The sequence below is a fragment of the Biomphalaria glabrata genome, chromosome 5 (genome assembly GCF_947242115.1).
Source record: "Biomphalaria glabrata chromosome 5, xgBioGlab47.1, whole genome shotgun sequence".
Taxonomy (NCBI): domain Eukaryota; kingdom Metazoa; phylum Mollusca; class Gastropoda; family Planorbidae; genus Biomphalaria; species Biomphalaria glabrata.
In genome coordinates, this window is record NC_074715.1 from 24,386,058 (window position 1) to 24,409,292 (window position 23,235).

Genomic DNA, 23,235 nt, shown 5'->3' on the forward strand with positions numbered 1-23,235 from the left:
ATTAAGTACTTAATTTAATAATATAAATTTTTTAAAAATATTTTTTTTTTTTTTAAATCTGAAATTGTTTGCATAAATGTGTTAAAAATATGTTAAACAGTCATCTCCCATTTTAATAGTCTCCAATGTTTTTTTACTAGTGAATAGTTGTACAAATGGTGTATTTGTATGAAAAAACTGCCTGCATAGTTTAAAAATTAAATTTTTCATTTTCAGAAAAGAAAAAAGTAGCTGTTGCATCAGACCTTTGAAAGATATACAATATCATGATTACCAGATTTTCAATATCTTCTCTAGTTTTTGAGCTCTAAATTGGATGGATGGACAGACAGACAGAACACACAAAACTAATGTCTGCTATTCCCCCTTTCAAAGGCTGCTAAAAAAGGGCAACAAAGATTATGATTACTAGATTACTAAGAAAAATATCCTCCTCTAGTTTTAGCAAAAAGGTCTTGGCAATTTTTTTCATTGAAATAAAAACAAATTTCATTAAATTCTAAATGCAGCTGGCCCCATTTAGGCAACTGTTTGAGAAAAACATTCATAAGAAAGTTAAAAATATTTTAGAAATAAAAAAAACCAGTCTGGGCCAGGATTTTGTGTTTTAGGAGATACTAGACTAGACACAGATAGCAAAGACAAGCAGACACAAAAACGTCTTTGTTTCCATGGCAATCAAATCATTAAATACAATTGATGTACAATCTGATACAATCTGATGTAAACATTTCACAAATAATTTTTGAATAAATCTGATGTGATTGTATATTTTGTTATCTATAGTTATAATGTTTTGTTGGGTGTAATGCACAAATTGTAAGATGAATTTCCTTATGAATAACAAAGATTATCAATATTATTATTAAACAAAAATTGTTTATTTACATTGTTGAAATCAAAAGTGTCTGGGTTGTTAAGACCTGATCAACCAAATTGAAGAGACTGTACTTGGAAATTTAAAAAGTAATGAAGTTTCCTTTTTATACCTAGCGATCTATAGGGCAGATGATGTAAAGGTCATCAGTTTCTGTGTAACAAGAGTATCATGTGGCCGGCACAGCTTTTGCTTTTCCCCAACTAAATGTCAAGTGTACTTTCGAGTTGGTTGGACTCAGAGGTGCCCTGAAGATCCCAAAATTAAAAATCCCAGGGACTTAAGCCAAGTGCTTTACCACTCAAATACCATGCCTCCATTACTTGTAAATAGCTATACAATTTCTAGTTGCTTTACCAGCAAATTTTTTATATTTGAACAGTGATGAAATTTAAAATTAATTATAAATATACTTTTTAAATAACAGCCATCATCAAGATTAAACAACTGCATGGAAATGTTTTATTTATAACATACAATTGTATGGTAACAGAGAAATTTAATTACATAATTTATTATTTTAACATACATAATGGCAATATATAAATTGCTGGAGGCTGGTGTGGACATTATAGAAGCACTAATTACTATTCGACAGCTGCACTTGGTTGGATACTTATCTTGCAAGGGAGAAGACCTCATGCTAAAGGCGATCTTCTTTAGCAAGCTTAAAGGAGGACAGCGTAACAGAGGTATCCCCCGTAAGCGCTATATAGATCAACTCAGGCTCCATTTGGCCATCATTGACATAGACATAACCTCTAAAAGAGACAGTTGGAGAGCTCTCAAAAAGGCTGCAGGATACACAATTGAGACCCAAAGATAAGCCTTTATCGAAGACAGGTGCAGACGACGAAAAGAGAACTTCATTAGACCGCTGGTGGACAACACAGCTATAATAACATTGGTGGTCCCATGATCTACTCACCCTAATATATAAACAGATTGGTGATCCCATAATCTACTCAATCAGCTTTAATTAGATTGGTGATCCCATGATCTACCCAATCAACTTTAATTACATTGGTGGTCCCATGATCTACTAACCCAGGTATAATCAGATTGGTGGTCCTAAGATCCAGCTACCTTAGTATTATAGAAAGTAAGGAAGAGAAAAGAGTAGACATGCATAGAGGAACAAAAGCTGCCCTGTGTAGAAATGCCTCATAGGCCACCTAAGACCTCATAACATTTTAAGCAACGGTCATGAACAAACACATACAAATACAACTGCTATGTACCAGCTTTTGAAATAGTCACAATATTTTCAATAGTCTCTTCAAAGATTGAGAATAACTGTGAAATAAAACAAATTTTTTTTTACAAAACTCACTTTCTATCTTTTTGTCAGTTAATTTGGACATCTTTTTTTCTTGGATGAGATTTAAGTATTTTAATTTAGTTAACTTAAAAAAAAATCTTTTTAACCAATATTCAAATATAATTTTGTTTAATTGAATCGACCAAAAAATGCCTAAATTGATTGGATTACATATAATGTACAATAGCAGAAGAAAACATTGCCTTTATAAAAAAGGTTATATACATGTCATTCAATATGATTTGAAACAAGTTCTTTACTAACCTAACAACATGTGACATCAGATACAAATATCTGAAAGTGATTTCACTTTTCAAATATTATGTTTTTGTCAGAGACTTGCATATCTATGCAGACAGTTTTTTAGTCAGTGGCCATGGCCTTTGTGTCTTATTAGGCTCAATTGCAGAACAGATGTTCCATGAGGTCTGTCTTTCATATGACTAACATCATGTTACCTCAAGACTGACCTGGAAAATATGCAGAAGCTAACGGAGGGACATTGTTGAGCCTCATATTGGTGTTGGTGTAGCTGGCCACCATGGTGTTGGTTTCTGAAGTTGGAGAATGTGTCTTGCTGGCATTAGAGTGTTGGTGAAGGATCCCTCTGACAGGAATGGCTTCATCTCGTTTCATTAGAAATTTGGGATCCAAAGGTGGATTCCTGAAATACAAAATATCAATGTTATCTATGAACCCAGGACCATTGAAACAAGTGAATGACAGTCCACTGCACATACCTTGTTTACAAGTAAATAAGAATTATTAGTCTTAAATTAACCTTTTTTCACCTTATAAAGATGCAAGTAGAACAGATGTGATTTATCTTGTGTGTGTGTGTTTTTGTTTAGTGGTGGAGGTGAGGGGTTACATCTGATGTAATGAAGAAATAGGAAAAACATAATTTGATCAAAGTAATGAACTCTTCAATGATCTTGACATCATTATTTCCTGGCATTTATTAATATATATATAGAGAGAGAGACAGAGAGAGTGAGAGAGACATTTTTATAAAACAAACCTTCACATAACAGAAGGGTGGACCAACATTTATTCCACAATAGATGATTTACCTGTCTCTGTCTCCACCCAGTAAGTTGACATTCTCTTGGTTGCCACTGACAGGAAGATTTGAACCACTTCTTCTTGTAGGTAATGCAACAGGTATACCAGAGCTAGCAACTTTAGTAGTAGGCAAACTCTGATAGTCCACCTGATGGAACAAAACATTTTTCTTATGTTGTGTTTATCTATGGCTTATATAAGATTTAATTAGCTGATTCCCAGTACACCATACCAATAAGAAAGATTCTAGTATAACAGTTCATCTAATAGCTTTGAAAAAAAAATCTTAAATGCTTCATACAAACAATATTTCTTATCTATTACCTGATTACAGCATATTATAGACCCTAATTAACATGGTCACAATTATAAACCAATAAAAAGTCAGAATGTGACAACATTTTATATATATACTAGACATATGTTACCTGCGACCCGCGGGTCTTTATTTGCGCATTACTTTCGATATAGTCACTGAGAGTGTTTTGTAAACAATTAAACGAAATAATAATGTAATAAGTAAAGCAAATGTGTCAATGTAAAAATAGTGTGAATGAAGCTATCAAATCAAAATAGCTAATAGGCTTAAATCCATTTTTTTTTTCAAATTAAAACATTTGCTTGTAGGCCTACATATATTTGATTAAAATTTGAGATGAATAGACTAAATTTTGTATGTTCATGTGTATAAAGTAGATCTTGAGGTAGACGTAGATCTACATCTACACTAATCTAGAGTTCTGTGCTGCGCATGCGTGAACTTTTTTTCATGAATGAATATAGGCCTATCTCAACACGGCTACGCAGCTTTAGCGAACAGCGAACGAATGTATTAAAAATGCTTTAGAAAAACAAATTTGAATGTTAATTTGATTAAAATATCAAATGAATGGACAATAATTAGTATGTTTATGTGTTAAAGCATAAAACTATCTTTGCGAAAAGAAGTTTTATCATCTTAGAGTTCAATAAGAGTTTTAGACCTAGGCCTAGGAATAGACTCAGTAGAGAGATGTGTTAATGTGTAACCATTTGGTAATGTCTAATGAAAGAATGTTCGCCAGGAAATCTGTAGATATCAGGAACTAATTTATGTAAAAAATGCTTTTGAATAATCTAGTGGATTGGATTTATATGTATGTTAAACTTAGCTAATGATCCTTACACGTTATTTCTCTTTCGCTACGAAAATAAAATTAGGTTTGCGAAAAGGGAAAGTCGATACATTCTTATCTATTAAAAACGAAAAGAGCGTTAGCTTTGTTAAATGAATGGGATTTTAAAGTGAACAATTAAACGAAATTATATTTAGTACGCGATTCATGAATGAATATAGATCTAGGCCTATCTCAACTCAGCTTCGCAGCTTTTGTAGGCGAATGTAGCTTTAGAAAACCAAATTTGAATGTTTATTTGATCAAAATATGAAATGAATGGACTTTAATTAATATGTTTATGCGTTAAAGTATAAAACTATCTGTGCGAAGAGAAGTTTTATCATCTTAGAGTTGAATTAGAGTTTTAGATCTAGGGATGGGATTATAAAGTAAACAATTAAACGAATTAATATTTAGTACGCGATTCATTACGGAATTGTCTAATGAAAGAATGTTCGTCAGGAAATCTGTAATCACAGATATAAGGAACTAATTAATGTAAAAAATGCTTTTGAAACACAAAATTGAAGGTTAATTTTATTATATAATGAAATCAATGGATCTTCTTTTGTCTTTTCATGTGTCAAAGTAAAAAACTATCTGCGCAAAGTGTATTTCTTAAAATTAGATCTAGGTCTAAATCCTTTCTATCTTTTCTCATGTCAACATTGTAGACATGGCCTAGATCCATAAAATACTATAGCTGTAATAGAGTCGGACAACTTTATTTTTTTTGAGGGTCTTAAGTTTGTTTTAGGGCTACAATACATACACTACGGTCTAAGTTGGTACCCAAGGAACATTCCTGCCTAGTTTTATCAAGATTGGTCAAGCGGTTTTGATGTCTATAAGTAACATACATCCATACATACCCCTCACATTCTACTTTATAATATATATATATATATATATATATATATATATATATATATTGTTGTAAATCTAAGGCAAGCACTCAATGAAAGGCAGGAGATAATAATAGCCGAGGTATTTATTTACAGCTAGTATAAACAAACAGGTATGGACTTCAGCTATCAAGTCCCAGAGTGTCTTATCTTAAGTAACACCAGTCCTTTTCTACCTAAATACCAGTACAGACCATCGACACACTTCCCAGTGCCGCCCCAGGTCCTCAACACAATTCACAGATAGCACAAAGGACGTTCTCTTGAGTCCAGACAGCTCAGACCTCAATAACTTGCAGATCACTACTCACTACAGCCGGATCTACAACAGTCTTCCTTTCTGTAGAATAAACATGTCTTCTCCACTGCTGGTGTTTAATAGTGCTCTGATGCGCACCATCAGTGTGGCGTGGAAGCAGAATTACAACCATATAATGTTGCCACATTCTGACTTTTAATAGATTTATATATGGTACAAAAAAAAAAAAGAATTTTAAATTTTAAGAATTTTTAAGTCTTATAACTTTTATTGCACTATTTACTTAGAAAAAAAAATCAATCCAGAATGAACTTGAAATAAATTTGATGAATTTAGTGAATGGGATGTATAAAGAAGAAACTTTCTGATCACATAACACACTATATCTTGTGCCCACTCATAACACACTATATCTTGTGCCCACTCATAACACACTATATCTTGTGCCCACTCATAACACACTATATCTTTGTGATCACATAACACACTATATCTTTGTGATCACATAACACACTATATCTTTGTGATCACACCCATAACACACTATATCTTTGTGATCACACCCATAACACACTATATCTTTGTGATCACACCCATAACACACTATATCTTTGTGATCACACCCATAATACACTATATCTTTGTGATCACACCCATAACACACTATATCTTGTGCCCACCCATAACACACTATATCTTGTGCCCACCCATAACACACTATATCTTTGTGATCACATAACACACTATATCTTTGTGATCACACCCATAACACACTATATCTTTGTGATCACATAATACACTATATCTTTGTGATCACACCCATAACACACTATATCTTGTGCCCACCCATAACACACTATATCTTGTGCCCACCCATAACACACTATATCTTGTGCCCACCCATAACACACTATATCTTTGTGATCACATAACACACTATATCTTTGTGATCACATAACACACTATATCTTTGTGATCACATAACACACTATATCTTTGTGATCACACCCATAACACACTATATCTTTGTGATCACACCCATAACACACTATATCTTTGTGATCACACCCATAACACACTATATCTTTGTGATTACACCCATAACACACTATATCTTTGTGATCACATAACACACTATATCTTTGTGATCACATAACACACTATATCTTTGTGATCACATAACACACTATATCTTTGTGATCACATAACACACTATATCTTTGTGATCACATAACACACTATATCTTTGTGATCACACCCATAACACACTATATCTTTGTGATCACACCCATAATACACTATATCTTGTGCCCATCCATAACACACTATATCTTTGTGATCACACCCATAATACACTATATCTTGTGACCACCCATAACACACTATATCTTTGTGATCACATAACACACTATATCTTTGTGATCACACCCATAATACACTATATCTTGTGCCCACCCATAACACACTATATCTTTGTGATCACACCCATAATACACTATATCTTGTGCCCACCCATAACACACTATATCTTTGTGATCACACCCATAATACACTATATCTTGTGCCCACCCATAACACACTATATCTTGTGCCCACCCATAACACACTATATCTTTGTGATCACACCCATAATACACTATATCTTGTGCCCACCCATAACACACTATATCTTGTGCCCACCCATAACACACTATATCTTTGTGATCACACCCATAATACACTATATCTTGTGCCCACCCATAACACACTATATCTTTGTGATCACACCCATAATACACTATATCTTGTGCCCACCCATAACACACTATATCTTGTGCCCACCCATAACACACTATATCTTTGTGATCACACCCATAACACACTATATCTTGTGCCCATCCATAACACACTATATCTTGTGCCCACCCATAACACACTATATCTTTGTGATCACACCCATAACACACTATATCTTGTGCCCACCCATAACACACTATATCTTTGTGATCACACCCATAATACACTATATCTTGTGCCCACCCATAACACACTATATCTTTGTGATCACATAACACACTATATCTTTGTGATCACACCCATAATACACTATATCTTGTGCCCACCCATAACACACTATATCTTTGTGATCACATAACACACTATATCTTTGTGATCACACCCATAATACACTATATCTTGTGCCCACCCATAACACACTATATCTTTGTGATCACATAACACACTATATCTTTGTGATCACACCCATAATACACTATATCTTGTGCCCACCCATAACACACTATATCTTGTGCCCACCCATAACACACTATATCTTTGTGATCACACCCATAATACACTATATCTTGTGCCCATCCATAACACACTATATCTTGTGCCCACCCATAACACACTATATCTTGTGCCCACCCATAACACACTATATCTTTGTGATCACACCCATAACACACTATATTGTGTCCACCCATAACACACTATATCTTTGTGATCACACCCATAACACACTCTATCTTTGTGATCACACCCATAACACACTATATCTTGTGCCCACCCATAACACACTATATCTTTGTGATCACACCCATAACACACTATATCTTGTGCCCACCCATAACACACTATAACTTTGTGATCACACCCATAACACACTATAACTTTGTGATCACACCTATAACACACTATATCTTTGTGATCACACCTATAACACACTATATCTTTGTGATCACATAACACACTATATCTTGTGCCCACTCATAACACACTATATTGTGTCCACCCATAACACACTATATCTTTGTGATCACACCCATAACACACTATATCTTGTGTCCACCCATAACACACTATAACTTTGTGATCACACCTATAACACACTATATCTTTGTGATCACATAACACACTATATCTTGTGCCCACTCATAACACACTATATTGTGTCCACCCATAACACACTATATCTTTGTGATCACACCCATAACACACTATATCTTGTGTCCACCCATAACACACTATAACTTTGTGATCACACCTATAACACACTATATCTTTGTGATCACATAACACACTATATCTTGTGCCCACTCATAACATACTATATCTTGTGTCCACCCATAACACACTATATCTTGTGCCCACCCATAACACACTATATCTTGTGTCCACCCATAACACACTATATCTTGTGCCCACTCATAACATACTATATCTTGTGTCCACCCATAACACACTATATCTTGTGTCCACCCATAACATACTATATCTTGTGTCCACCCATAACACACTATATCTTGTGCCCACCCATAACACACTATATCTTGTGTCCACCCATAACACACTATATCTTGTGTCCACCCATAACATACTATATCTTGTGTCCACCCATAACACACTATATCTTGTGTCCACCCATAACACACTATATCTTGTGCCCACCCATAACACACTATATCTTGTGTCCACCCATAACATACTATATCTTGTGCCCACCCATAACACACTATATCTTGTGTCCACCCATAACACACTATATCTTGTGCCCACCCATAACACACTATATCTTGTGCCCACCCATAACACACTATATCTTTGTGCCCACCCATAACACACTATATCTTGTGCCCACCCATAACACACTATATCTTGTGCCCACCCATAACAAACTATATCTTGTGTCCACCCATAACACACTATATCTTGTGTCCACCCATAACACACTATATCTTTGTGCCCACCCATAACACACTATATCTTGTGCCCACCCATAACACACTATATCTTGTGTCCACCCATAACACACTATATCTTGTGTCCACCCATAACACACTATATCTTGTGCCCACCCATAACACACTATATCTTGTGCCCACCCATAACACACTATATCTTTGTGCCCACCCATAACACACTATATCTTGTGCCCACCCATAACACACTATATCTTGTGCCCACCCATAACACACTATATCTTGTGCCCACCCATAACACACTATATCTTTGTGCCCACCCATATTGTGAGTGAAGCTGGAACAGAATCTCTCTGAAGACTGAAAGTAATCATGTACCTGATGGTTGTGCTGTGTTGATGACAGTGGAGGTCTCTGATATCTGCCTATGTCTTGAGACATGGTGGAGCCATGACTAGAAGTACTGTGGTTGTGCTGAAACAAGTAATAAACACAAAATGTTCAACATTAACAGATTTAAGTCAATTAAAACATACGATTATTGAACTATTGAAAGTATCATAGGATTTCAGATTGAAAGTCCAAATATTTAACTAGTCATCTCTAATATTAGAAAAAAAATGTTAAAGAATACTAATTTTAAATTTAGTTTATCACAGTTTTCACAGTAGTGAAATTAAAAAAAAAAAAGAAAGATTATAAAAGTATTGATCTAATGAAGGTTTGCTAACAAAAAACTAAAGTGTTATTTTTTTCTTCCCTTACACTGCGTCTCAATATGTTCAACTGAAGTAGAAATGAAAATGTTAATGTATTTCTATTTAGATATCAGGCACAGAAGTAAACAAAGTTAAAAAGCAAGTCAAGTACCCTTTGCAGACTTTGTGATCCAAGGGGCATATGATGATCATATACCCATCTTTTCTATGGCAGAAAGTTAATAGGGGTGTCATGTGACCAGCACAATTCCAACTGCTTTTACTTTTTTTTTTGTCAGGTAGCCAATAGAATTGGGTAGACTCGAGGAGCATCATTAAAATTCTGAATTTCAAAATCAAACTCTAGACCCCTTGGTTCAAACTCTAGACTCTATTGTTAGTCTCAAGACACAACAGCTCAAGATTTTATTTTGTTTTCAATATGAACCTTTTGCTTAGTAATGTAAGGCAGCGTAACAATGTATTTGATAATTATGATTTAAGACAACTTAGAATATAAAAAAAACAAAAACAGTACCAGGTATTAAGAACATAAAAGGGTGTTATTTTTTAACAACCAAAAGAGCAGCTGAATAGACTGTACACAGTGTGGAACCAATGGAACATAAAGAACTAGCCTTGAATAGACTGTACACAGTGGTGAACCAATGAAAAATAAAGTAAGAGCCTTGACATTTCACATGAGAAGATGAACTCTAAACAAGCAAGAGTTTAACCCAAAATAATTTTTCCTTCATCCAAAATAAGACACATAAAAATTAAGCTGATTACTTGTGATTGAACTATACCCATATATTCACATATTTATTATAATTTCTCTAAGATCAATATAAGACTAAAAAGATTTTTTTCAAACTGTAGTTATAAAAAACAAATAAATGCATTTGATATTGATAGAAGAAATGATTTCAATATTCCTCCACTTTTATATTTGACATTTCTCTATGACAAGATCAACGATGAACACTGAATATTTACATAAGTTACTTACACTGGCCTATAGCTTAATAAGAAACACTGACTGTTCACAAAGTTACTTACAATGGCACGTGACTGCATGGGCACTGTTTGTACCAACTGGTTCTGTTGTTCATTGATTTGTTTGTGCAGCCACTGGATCACTGGAAGTAGTCACAACAATAATGACTCAATCAAGTCTTGGGTCTAGCAGCTAATTTCCATCTTAATGAGTGTTTTAAAATTCAGTAAAGACTACAAATAATTAAGTTGTACAGGAAATGTGCAGTGAATTGAATCATTTGGGACCATTACATCAATGGTAAAGATATAAAAGAATTTGACTATTAATTATAACATAGTAAACAATAAGCCCTTACTATTTTCATTTGTTTTTAGAAGTTTCCGGCTCTCTTCTAATTTCTGTGTAGCACTCTCTAAGTCTGAGCTCAGCTTCTGATTCTAGTTAAAGAAAAAAAAAATGAAGTAGGTTTAAGTTTATATTTTAGTTAAAAACTTAACATTATAAAAAATAAAAAATCAAATTAAAAAAAAAAATGAAATCATTTCTTTAAAATTTTTATTCTTAACTTAGCATTATTACCAACAAAATAGTGTAATAGTATCTCAAGAGTTCTCCCATACACAGAGCAATAAGAGAGTAATTTAACACATTCATACACTGCCATGATTATTAAAGGAAAGTGATCAATGACATCAAACTTTAGAAAACACTTTTTTTCATCCACAGCAGCCTGTTAACAACCTTAGATTCACATATTCTTAATAAGATACTTAAATATTAAAAATATCCTCAAGAAGTACTGAAATGAAATGCTTCTTTTGTCTACATTAACACAATTCAAGACAATATGAAATTACTATGAAATGAATGATTGCATCCTAATTCTTAGACATTCCTTAACACTGGATATATTAGAACCAGCATTAATATGAAATAACAAGAAATATTTCTAAAGCTCTCCATCAAACTTTGAGCCACTTTAATTAACTGCTGCTTTTTTGTTAGTAAGAAAACATTAATGTGTGCTCATTAATTTTCTTCATCTTATTATAATTTTTTTTTGTTTCAGTAATCCAAGAAAGACAATTAAAAGTCCAAAATAACCAAGAATCTATTTCCACTTCACTCAGAGTTACAGATCTTTACTGCTCTGTCTTCTCTATAGTCAGAGTAACTTATGTAGTCAATAAATGTGTACATTGTAAGACAAAGATTTCACTGATATGCCTTTTGATTTTCTGTTGGAACAAAACTGATCAGAAAAGTAATCTTACTTTATCTTCTGTCTCCTGAAGTTTGTATTTCACAGAGGCCAAATCTTTTCTCACACTTTCTAATTCACTCTCTTTCTCTCCTATCACTTTTTCTTGTTCAGTAGCTATCTGAGTACGAACTTTGACCTGTAGACACATTAATGTGCAGATCTTATTGTCAACAGCAGGACTACAAATGTACAAGAAAACAGTTTCCAAAAAACCCCCCAAAAAACTATAAGTTTGGTTTAGAGGCAACTCTATGATCATTTCTAACACATAAGACTGTAGGTTAGTTTCTAGATGGATAAAAGATTATGATATAGTAAGATACGACTCTTAGATTCTAGACAAAAACTCCATTTACTTGGTCAAATTTGTGGGTCTACAACAAAATTTACTATACAGCCAAATAATATTTTTAGTTTGGATTTTAATTCTTATCTATTCATCTCCTTAACATGATTCTAACAAGGATAATAATAATAATAATAATGTTTTTCTTCAAGCCTGAAGATTCATGAGCGGTGCAGTGCTTCACCTGGCTCCTGCGGCATAAATAATTTGCCACAACCTTAAGGATACTTTAACTGTAAATCTACCATGCTGACATGATAACACTAGCATAGATAATATAGTCATAAACTACTACCTTGGTATGGTAACACTAGCATAGATAATATAGTCATACATCTACTACCTTGGTATGATAACACTAGCATAGATAATATAGTCATACATCTACTACCTTGGTATGATAACACTAGCATAGATAATATAGTCATACATCTACTACCTAGGTATGATAACACTAGCATAGATAATATAGTCATAAACTACTACCTTGGCATGATAACACTAACATGGATAATATAGTCATACATCTACTACCTTGGTATGATAACACTAGCATAGATAATATAGTCATAAACTACTACCTTGGCATGATAACACTAACATGGATAATATAGTCATAAACTACTACCTTGGTATGATAACACTAGCATAGATAATGTAGTCATAAACTACTACCTTGGCATGATAACACTAACATAGATAATATAGTCATACATCTACTACCTTGGCATGGTAAGTTTTTATTTCTCCTTGTAATTTTTTTATTATTTCATTGCCTTTTTTCAATTCCTCTCCCATGGCCTTGACTTTGGCCTCCAGCTTGTTAATCTCACGTTGCCGACTGTCTAGTTCAGATTCAAGATGTTTCTAGAAGTACAATGAAAAGATAAAATATTTTTGTATTTCAGTTTCAAATGACATGTTGTCACAATAGATCAAGAATTACAAGGTTTTCCAATAGTTCAATAAAACAGAAAGACAATTTAGAGCACTTATATTCATTTAAAAAATGCACATGCACAGAAATGATATACATTTTTGTTAGAAAATCATAAGGAGATTTTTTTTTCTAAGTTGTCTGTAGAAAAAAAATGTGCTTTTACAGTTGCATCCACTAGGGTATTCCTACAACTTAACTTTTCCATCCAATGTGAAGGAGAGTAGAGGAGTAAAAATTGTGTCCCTTGAGTTGCAAGAAAACAGGTTAGTGGTCATATAATGCATAAGATCTATGTAAGCATCCTCTCATTCCTAGCTAGCAAACAAAAATCTTCCTTTAGTAAAGGCATACATAGAGCTTTGAGACGTTACCTTTTTATCTTTTTCTGATGACAACAAATCATTAGATTTCTCTAATAGTTCCCCTTTGTCTTTCAACTCTTGTTCTATGACTGCAACTCGAGTTAGAAGTTGATTGTTTACTTTCTCCTTCTCAAGCCGTGCACTTTCCAAGGAAGAGTTCTCCTTGCGTAGTGTATGCACTTCTGACTTAAAATGTGTGCACTCCTCTTCCAATGCAGCACATTTTGCCTTGTACTCTCGAATGGTTGCCTCAGATTTGTATCTCTTGTCTGTGAGATCCTGCAATGTAAGATTGAAAATATTGAGTTCTATTTCTAGGCTTGTTTCTCCAAGTTATTGTAGTGTTGAGTAATAGGACTTACAGTGTTTAGCTTTATGTAATATTTGTCTAATAAGCTGGTAGCTCTTTTACTTCTTGTAAGAAGGCTATTTAGCCTTACATATTAAATGTATAATAAGATAAACTCAACAATCCCCTTAAAGCATAATGGTTGACATCAGATTTCAGTAAAAACATGTCATATATTAAAACAAAAAAAACAAAAAAAAAAACGTCTTTAGTTAATTTAAAAATAAATTAAGTTTAAGTAGACACACATTACCTTATTTAAAATTTCAACTTCTTCTAGTCGAGTTTCTAATTGTTTAACAAGTTTTGCATGGGCCTGCTCCATTTCTCTACGTTCTCTGTCATATCTTACTTGTATGTTAGACTGAAACTATAGGGTTGTAATTTTGTAAGCACAGGTCTAACAAAATATTTTAAAGGTTTGTTTGTTAAATTTTACATGAAGAAATCTAAAAGACCTCAAAGTTTCTGGTATACTACCAACTTTAGCCATGAAATATATTATCTACCTGTATAGTTTTTTCCTTCTCTAAGGCCATGTCTTCTTTGTGTTTTGATGTGATGTCAGCAATACGAGATGACCACTCCAATTTAAGACTCTCTAGTTCAGAACTTTTAGCTGATAAAAGCTAATGGACAAGATAATAGTAGTTACAGACAAAAATTCAAACTTATATGCTTAATTAACTTTTAAAAAAGTCAAATACTGTGATGAATAGTTTTTAAGTAAAACAGTTTTATTTCATTTTAAACTGAGTACAAGTATACGCTAAACAATTTTAATGTTTACACTATGTAACCATGTAGACGTTAAAAGTTGACTTTTGCTATTAACTTTAAACTATTTCTTCATGGTCTACTAGACTTTCTTCAACAAAATATGTCCGAGCTTTGTACATCATTTTGACTGCTCTTTAGTCTCTGAGACTTTGAAGTGGGGATTCAACAGAAACCTACTAGTCCTGTTTCAGAAATCCACCATGCCTATCCATAGTGGGGCTGACCTCAGTATCTGTCACAGCCTCATTTGAGACTCACTGTGACACGAGGTGCTTTGAAATCACATCGCATAAGCATGCCATTTGCACTGGAAAAAAGGTCTCAGATAAAACACGAGGTAGAGACAGCCTCATTTGAGACTCACTGTGACACGAGGTGAATTGTAATCACATCGCATAAGCATGCCATTTGCACTGGAAAAAAGATCTCAGATAAAAACATGAGGTAACAGACAGTTGTTACTTGGTCCTCACAGAGGAAGGACGTATGATAGTAAAGTTTGTTAAAAGGAGAAAACTAGCAGTAAGTATTGTTATAAACCTGGTGGTGGCACAGATGGGGGTAGTGGTGTGTGTGTGTAATCAGCCGACGCAAATCGCCCCAGGCCAGCGCTAGACGAGCGGTCAAGCATGACGAGTTACGACTGTCAGCCGAGTCGAGGGTCAGCAGGACAGTTCGGGAAGGATCGCAGTCGTGAACAGAGCTCAGGAGCGTCACGAGAGTTATAGTCATCTGACCACCTAGAAACGTCGAGGGGCGTTCTGTCCGGTTCGAGAAGGCCAGTAGGGACCCTATATAAGCGCGGAGGTTGCGCAGTCAAGACGGTCGAGAAAAGGGGCTCAATACAGCAAGGTTCAGAAAGCGGGTTTACGACAGGAGTTCAGAACACGGTCGACTACAGCACAGTTCAACGGTGTGGTCCTGTACGGAGCATTACGACGGTTCAGTGCGGAGTACTGTCAAGTACAGTTGAGACGAACGGCGTCTTGATCTTGGTCTGTGATCGAGTCCGACACAACGAGCCCAAGTGTGTGAAGTCAGTCCCGAACTGTTGAACCCAGTGCAAGCCCGGAACGAGACGGAGAGACCAGTGCAAGACTTGATACGGCGGAGAGATATTTGTTATCGCAGAGCTATTTGTACTGTTCTACGTGCTGCCAATTGTACAGTATTGGCTGTTATTTATAGACATTAAACCTTTACGTTATTTTGGAGCCCTGACTTGTCAAGTTCTTTAAGTTGGTGGTGTATGGTGCAGTTTGCAGAGAGCCTGGATAGTGAGATTCGCAACAGTATCATTGTGAAATGTATTCATATCCTGGACTTGTAATTTGTTCTTGAAGCTATTATTCATTCCTTATTGAGCCTTTATTGCTGGATCCCTTATGTATTATTGTTTTATATTAATAAAAATATTGTTACTTGTGGTACTCAAGTTATAAGTTCTACATGACATTCGCATTGGCATAAAGTGATATAGTGCCCAGAAAGAGAGAGAACATAATTATTATGACATAAATGATAACATCATCAACACATGTAGAAACGTGTTACACCCCTTTACTCTACCCAACTAATGTCAGGTACCCATTAGAGTTGGGTGAACTCAGGGGCACACTAAAAATCCCAAATTTCAAATCCTATTTTCACTGGGATTCAAGCCTGTGACCACTTCAGTTGGGCAGCCAAGCACTTTAATGCTCAGTCACCGTGCCCCACAATAGATATAAAAAGTAATTCTTTGCGGCACAAACCTTGATCCACTTGAACCAGGAATAAAAGTGTCAGAAGGACAACAAAATGAACCTTTAGACAGAAACATAGGCAAAAAGTCACTGATTTATTTCCCACAATTGAGAGAAATCCTTTCCAGTGGCCCAGGAGATCCCTAAATGGATTACATACCAGATACTCCCTATATGCTTTGTTATTAGTCTGCTAGAATAGCCCAGACCATAGTTTAGCAAGACAAATAGGAATGACAAAAATATAGATCTCAACATAAATTCAGACTACAGGGCTCTGCAAATGTGGCATTTGTATATGTATGTAAATTTTAGAATGGGTTGTACAAAGATTAATGAGATAATGAGGAATTATTTATAAAGGCCACATCTCAAATGAGAAAATACATAAAAGAAGAAATATAATGCACCTCAAACTCCCTGACCATTGAAAAATGTAAAACTTGGCTCTGATACATAAATGGTATTTGATCATTTCTTATGAAGCCATGACAATAAATAAAAATAAATACTTTATAACAAGGATGTTATTTCCTCTATCAAAACAGACTAAAAAAAACAACAACTTCAAATCTCACAAAACCCAAAGGCTACCTACACAAATCATGAATTCTTCAGAATTATGTGGTCATTGCCTTGGGATACATCTTTACATGAATACATTTTCCATTTACTTAAGAAAATCCTCATTAAATTAGTCATAGGTATATGTCCTTTACCTCTTCAGTACTTTGAAGTTTGCTACTTAAATCTTGACTTGTATGTTCTAGTTTATGCTGGAGCAGATTGTTGGTCTCCTGAAAAGCAGGGAAAATAAATGTATAACAAATATTAGAAACTTTAGAAAAATTACATTATATATTAAAATATTAAATATTATAATTGTAGTTATAATATAAATTATAATAAAATCTCTTATAGTTATAATATAAATTATAATAAAATCTCTTATGTTCACCTTTAACTGTTTCAAACAGCTGGCTAGGTGACTTTTGATGTCAGCATCAGAACCAGGAACAAACTTTAAAGACAGATGATTTAAATGTCTGAATGGGTTGGTTTCTACTATATTCATCAAACAGGGAGAAATTCCTCCCAGGCCACAGCTGTCCATGCTCACAAATTGGATGATAAATCTAAAAACAAGGGAAGATTAACCTTGACAATCAAACAGAAGAAATCTTTATAATATTTTGGAAAAACAAAAGTAATAAAATTTTTAATAATTTTGGCAGTATTTTAAAACTTGTTTTTTCAAATGCAGATGGGTTTCTTTGAACTGTTCAGATTCATCTTTTTTAACTTGCAGAACATATCAATAGTCACAGTACTTAGCTATCTGTAGTCTCAACACTGTCATCTGTATTAAAAGTTAAGAAAACCATGTTATGTAAAAATACAAATAATACTTCATACTTTGGATTGTCCTTGGAGTTTTCTTTGATGCACATCTCTAGCAAGTCAATTAACTTTTGTGGAAATGCTATGAAGTCGACCAATAAACCTTGTTGGAGTTTCAAGCTGAAATGTTTACAAAAATATCAACACAAAATACTCAATATATATATATATAACAGGGTGCTCTAAATTTGTTGCTTCAATTACACACAGACACAATTAAAACAAAATGTTATTTTCCAAGAAATGGTACAAAAACACTAGAAAAGGAAAACAGTCAAATCTATGTGATCAGCATACTAGGTCTACTTCATGCTTTCATAATGTCAAAATAAAAAATGGAATAGATTGCCAAAACTAACAAACATCATTGGACACCCAAATATACAACAAATGAATTTTTTCTGTTAAGTATAGATTATAAAAAAAAAAAAGAGCAAGATACTTAAGTTTTGTTAGGCAATACCTGTGAAAATCTTCTTCAGTCAAGCGTAAAGTGTATAGGAAAAACAAGTCCTGGTCATCTGTTAGTTTGACTATCAACTCCTGAAAAAATTGAAACAAAATATAAAAGATAATATTTTAGTTTACTCATTATAAATAAGATGTTTTTGTATCCCAAAAAATATTTAAAAAAATAAATCAAAGCTTTTTAAAGAGAACAACCAAAGATTCTATGTTTACGTAAATAAAACAGAGTGCTTTAGACAACTAAGGATAACAGACTTTATTACCTTTTTAGAATCATGTTTACTTCTTTCAATTCTCATGTGAAGATTCACCAAAACTTTCCTGACAAATAAATAATATATAAGCATACGCTTAATATACAAAAATTGATGATTTCTACCTTAAAGTTTTAAGCTTCTATAAAATGCAATACAAAATAGCAATTAAAAAACCTTTCTTCTTTGTCAAGAGCTTTAAAGCTTAAAGGGATGCGTTTACTAAAAATATCATCCATGTTGCCTAGAAATCTCTTATCTCTGAATTTGTAGAATAGTTAGTTCTGTAACAAAAAAAAATGCATTTAATATGTAAGTATACTCATAAATATGTAAAATTTTTAATTATATACATTTTGGTTACCAATATAAAAGTCCTACTTGATCTCAGTTGGAAATACCTGGCAAAAATATCTAAGATTTTGGTAAATAATTTTTCAGGCAATATGGCCATTCAGCTAAGAAAAGTTAGACAAAACGCTGTTATTTGATCTTTCATGTCATTGATATTTACTGGCAAGGATGGAACAAAAACTGAATTGTCTTCAACATACGCCCTCTGGAAAACGTTGTGCACAGTGAGGTCAGGTGACCTGGCTGGCCCAATCAGAGAGCGAAGTCTTTAGCACTTCTTCTTTCAATCCTTATGGTTAGGAGTCATCATTTTCAGGGGAAATAAACAAGCGATTTTCCTACTTAAGACAAAATGAAAATGACACCCAGGTAAACAAAGATAGCTCTGTATCAAATGACCTTTAATTCAGACCATTACAATGCTTTTGAAATGAATAAATGTGTGATGATCTTGGCATTCTTTTTCAATCCCCATGTATCCATTGTATATTGCAATGTTTATAACATGTACACATTGTTAACTACTACTTGTTTTATATTGTGTTGTAAAGTAGGTCTTTAAAGTTCATGCTTCAATTTCAATAAACATTCAACAAGTTTCTTTGAAACAATTATAGAATTTAATGTTTTAAACATATTTTCTAATTTTTGACTAAATAGAAACATGTGATGTGTTGTGCAAGAGAATCTCATCAGAATGATGCTCATGCACTTATGACTAGTGTCATGATAGCCCAAAGATAAAACCTGTAAGGTTTGGGACAGAGAGGCTTTCTGAATGAACATTTCAAAGTTACAATAACTCAGAACCAAAAACAAGATAGCCTATAAATCCCTCATTTAGTTCAATATGATGGGTGAGAATTTTTCTTAAAAACCTTAAATACTCAAAGGTCTTAACGGCTTGTCCGTGAATAAATCAATACCAATGATTCAATTAACCACTGTTATATACTATATTATATTTCAGAATCTTTATATATTATGTTTAAAATATTAGCTTACACACCCAGATATTACATTCTAGATCTATATTCTTCAATTAAAAAGGGTGGGATATGTGGCAGAGAGGCTTACACTGCTTGGCTACTTATTAAAGGGGCTCAAGTTCGACACCAGAATTATCAGAGTTGTGTAAATTACTAAGCACCTAAGGGCAGCAGAAAAACCTCCCAGATACCCCTTCACAACACTGAATCGCAAAAGAGATTGAACCATAGTATAGAGTTCTGAGCATGCTAAAAGCATGAAAGTTTCACTATATAAAACCTATTTTTTAAAAAAGGGAAGGGGAATAGACTTTGTGGATCAAACCTTAACAAGTTTAACTATCTAGATAAGATCTACTATTTAGACTCCAGATTCAGTTAGTAAAGCTAGAATACAGAATATCCAGAAATATAGAATATATTCTATACTCTATAAAAGGCTTGTCTTTGAGTCCAAAGATTAATTAAAAAAGCAGTATTTCAGGTGGCTATGCAGCACCAGCTGTGACCTATATACATATTAAATAGACAAATAGAATTGAATTGGTAATGTATCTCTATAGAGAGATCTAGTAAATAAAGGAGACTAAATACCTGAACCAGACTGGGAATCTATAAAATAGGTCTAGATCTATGATGGCTTTGAGTCTGTTACTCTGACTCAGTGACTCTAGTAGTCTTCAGTACACTAGTACAATAGACTAGACCGAGTAAGTACTAAAGTAAAGGTATGCCTGATCATCTCTTGATCTATTCTAGATTAGATCTAGTCAGTAGTCATCTAGATCTAGTGATCATCTATCAAATCTATCTCTATGTATAGAGATCTAGATTAGATTATAGATAGATTAAAGATCTGTGATTGTTGATAGATGAATAGATCTATTCAATTCTATTCTCTTAATATTTATATAATAATATATTAATACAGTAATTTAAGTAATACTAGACTAATAATTAACTTAATTGTGTGTGTGTTAGTACTAGTGTCTAGTTCTAGTCTAGTGTTATAGTGTAATTATAATAGTTTAATATAATATTAATAATTATAATTAATATATAATAATAGGTACTATAGACTTTAGAATAATAGTTAGGTAATAGTTAATAGACTATTAAAAGTATTAGTAACTATTACTATCATTAGTATCAATGTATCATAAATAGATCAACTGATCAAGTCAATCAAGACATTCAAAAATTTCAATTGATTCAAGAAAAAAAATCGGACCTAGATCTACTCCTAGCCTACATTTGTCATAGAGACTCATTGGTACAAATGATTTTGAATATTCATGTTAGAAGTGACTAATATTTCTATATATATAGGTATAGATCTAGGTATAGAACAAAATGTAAACAATCAACAAGAATATTTCTGTAACAATCGAGATTAGAATCTAGAAAACTATCATAACTATGGGAACGAAAGAGTTTGGAATTCGTGTTTATAAAATACACTTCCGGTCAAAGTTGCCAATCAACTTTTTAGAAAACTTTAAAGGATTATCCCACAGACCTATATATATAGGCGTAGCCAGGATTTTTTTTCGGGGGGGGGGGGGGTAGGTTTGGGGAGGGGATTTTTTTCTCTCTCCCCCCCCCCCGCGGAAAAAAAAAGAATTTATGTGTGTGTGTACATAATCTTTATTACATTCTGACCCTTCATTCTTTCGGAAGACGTTTATTGTGTCCTAGAATAGGTTCTTCCATGAGTTAGTGGAAAAATTGTAGATTCCCCGTTAGTACTAGCAACGGGGTCTGGGGGAGCGCTACGAGCTCTCCCAGCGCGGGGCGAAGCCCCGCCGCCAAGCACTATTTCTGATATTGAAAACCAACAAAATGCATATTCTGAGGTATCCACAGTGCATTTTCCTGCTATTAAAAAGTTCTATTTCAAAAACCTAATGTGCTATTCTTACTGACTTACACCCTCCCGCGCCGTTCGGCGCATTTGCTGTTAAGCTGTTTCCATAAAATTGTAGATTTCCCTGCATTTTCCTGCTATTAAAAAGTTTTATTTCAAAAACCTAATGTGCTATTCTTACTGACTTAGATCCTCCCGCGCCGTTCGGAGCATTTGACGCCAAGCTGTTTCCATAAAAATCTGTCACTGGTAATGTCTGAAGCCTCATCCCACCCGCCATGAGGACCTCCATGAATGAGTGGCGTCTGACCCGTCATTCTTTCTACTCTAAAATAGCTACTTTCTGGAGTTAGTGAAAAAATTGTAAACTCCCCGTGCTTGCTAGCAAGGGGGTCTGGGGAGCGCCGGGAGCTCCTCGAGCGCGGGGCATAGCCCCGCCGCCAAGCACTATTTCCTGTATTGAAAGCTAACAAAATGCATATTCTGAGGTATCTACAGTGTATTATCCAGCTATTTCAAAAACCTAATCTGCTATTCTTACTGACTTAGACCCTCCCGCGCCGTTCGGCGTATTTGGCGGCAAGATGTTTCCACAAAAATCTGTCACTGGCAATGTCTGAAGCCTCTTCCCAACTGCTCTGAAGACCTCCATGAAAGTGTGGCGCCACGTTGTACTAGGATAGCATTGGAACTCTTCTTATGCGCAATTCATTTTGTCGGAGAACATGTCCAGCAAACCTCATGCGTCGTTCTCGCACAATCTTACTAAGGGGTCGACTCTTTTTCCTTGGCACAGTCTGCAAAAGAGCTCACAGCTCAGCAGCAATAAAGCTGGCTAGAATAAGAAGAAGAAGAAGGGGTCGACTCCCAGTTCGGCATAGGATTTCCTTGATTTAGACCCGATCTCTATAACTGACTCCTAAAATCTGTCTTAGCCATCTTTGTTGAGCCACATTTAGTGTTTTTCAATTTCGGCAGATGACTATTCACTGCAGTTTATTAATGGAGCCCAGCCATTGTTAAAAATGTGTAACCTCTCTTGAATACGCTCTTGGAATTAAGTGACTGTAGTTTGCTTTAGATTTTATATTGAAAAGAGAAGTTTTATTGTCAAAATCATCTGTTGGGGATTTTCCACCTCAAAATGCTCT

The 23,235-nt window shown here is 34.2% G+C and overlaps 1 protein-coding gene across 3 annotated transcripts; it reads right to left on the reverse strand.

The window, feature by feature from the left end:
• Positions 1 to 1,316: 1,316 nt before the first annotated feature.
• LOC106063403 (spindle assembly abnormal protein 6 homolog) lies at positions 1,317 to 21,678 on the reverse strand. Of its 3 annotated transcripts, none has more exons than XM_056029484.1 (17): positions 21,470 to 21,678; positions 19,052 to 19,158; positions 18,884 to 18,941; positions 18,616 to 18,695; positions 18,168 to 18,272; positions 17,710 to 17,887; positions 17,471 to 17,548; positions 14,736 to 14,855; positions 14,480 to 14,596; positions 13,887 to 14,156; positions 13,299 to 13,442; positions 12,240 to 12,365; positions 11,321 to 11,402; positions 11,025 to 11,104; positions 9,643 to 9,738; positions 3,272 to 3,411; positions 1,317 to 2,862 (listed from the first exon to the last, which is right to left on the reverse strand). In XM_056029484.1, the coding sequence occupies exons 2-17, from the start codon at positions 19,111 to 19,113 to the stop codon at positions 2,658 to 2,660; spliced, it is 1,941 nt and encodes a 646-aa protein (XP_055885459.1). In that variant the 5' UTR covers positions 19,114 to 19,158; positions 21,470 to 21,678; the 3' UTR covers positions 1,317 to 2,657. The 3 variants fall into 3 exon arrangements, with proteins under 3 accessions (XP_055885459.1, XP_055885458.1, XP_013077221.2); XM_056029483.1 differs by having other exon boundaries at positions 21,449 to 21,678; XM_013221767.2 differs by lacking the exon at positions 21,470 to 21,678 and adding an exon at positions 20,812 to 21,044.
• Between the last annotated feature and the right edge of the window lie 1,557 nt (positions 21,679 to 23,235).

Bases quoted from the DNA above. Each gene is read 5' to 3' on its own strand.
- LOC106063403 (XM_056029484.1), bottom strand. From the start codon at position 19,113: ATGGATGATATTTTTAGTAAACGCATCCCTTTAAGCTTTAAAGCTCTT. The intron at 11,403-12,239 runs GTAAGATTACTT...TTCTTTAACTAG, and splicing joins TTCAGGAGACAGAAGATAAA to AATCAGAAGCTGAGCTCAGA. The intron at 9,739-11,024 runs GTAAGTAACTTT...TACTTGTTTCAG, and splicing joins CCATGCAGTCACGTGCCATT to CACAACCACAGTACTTCTAG.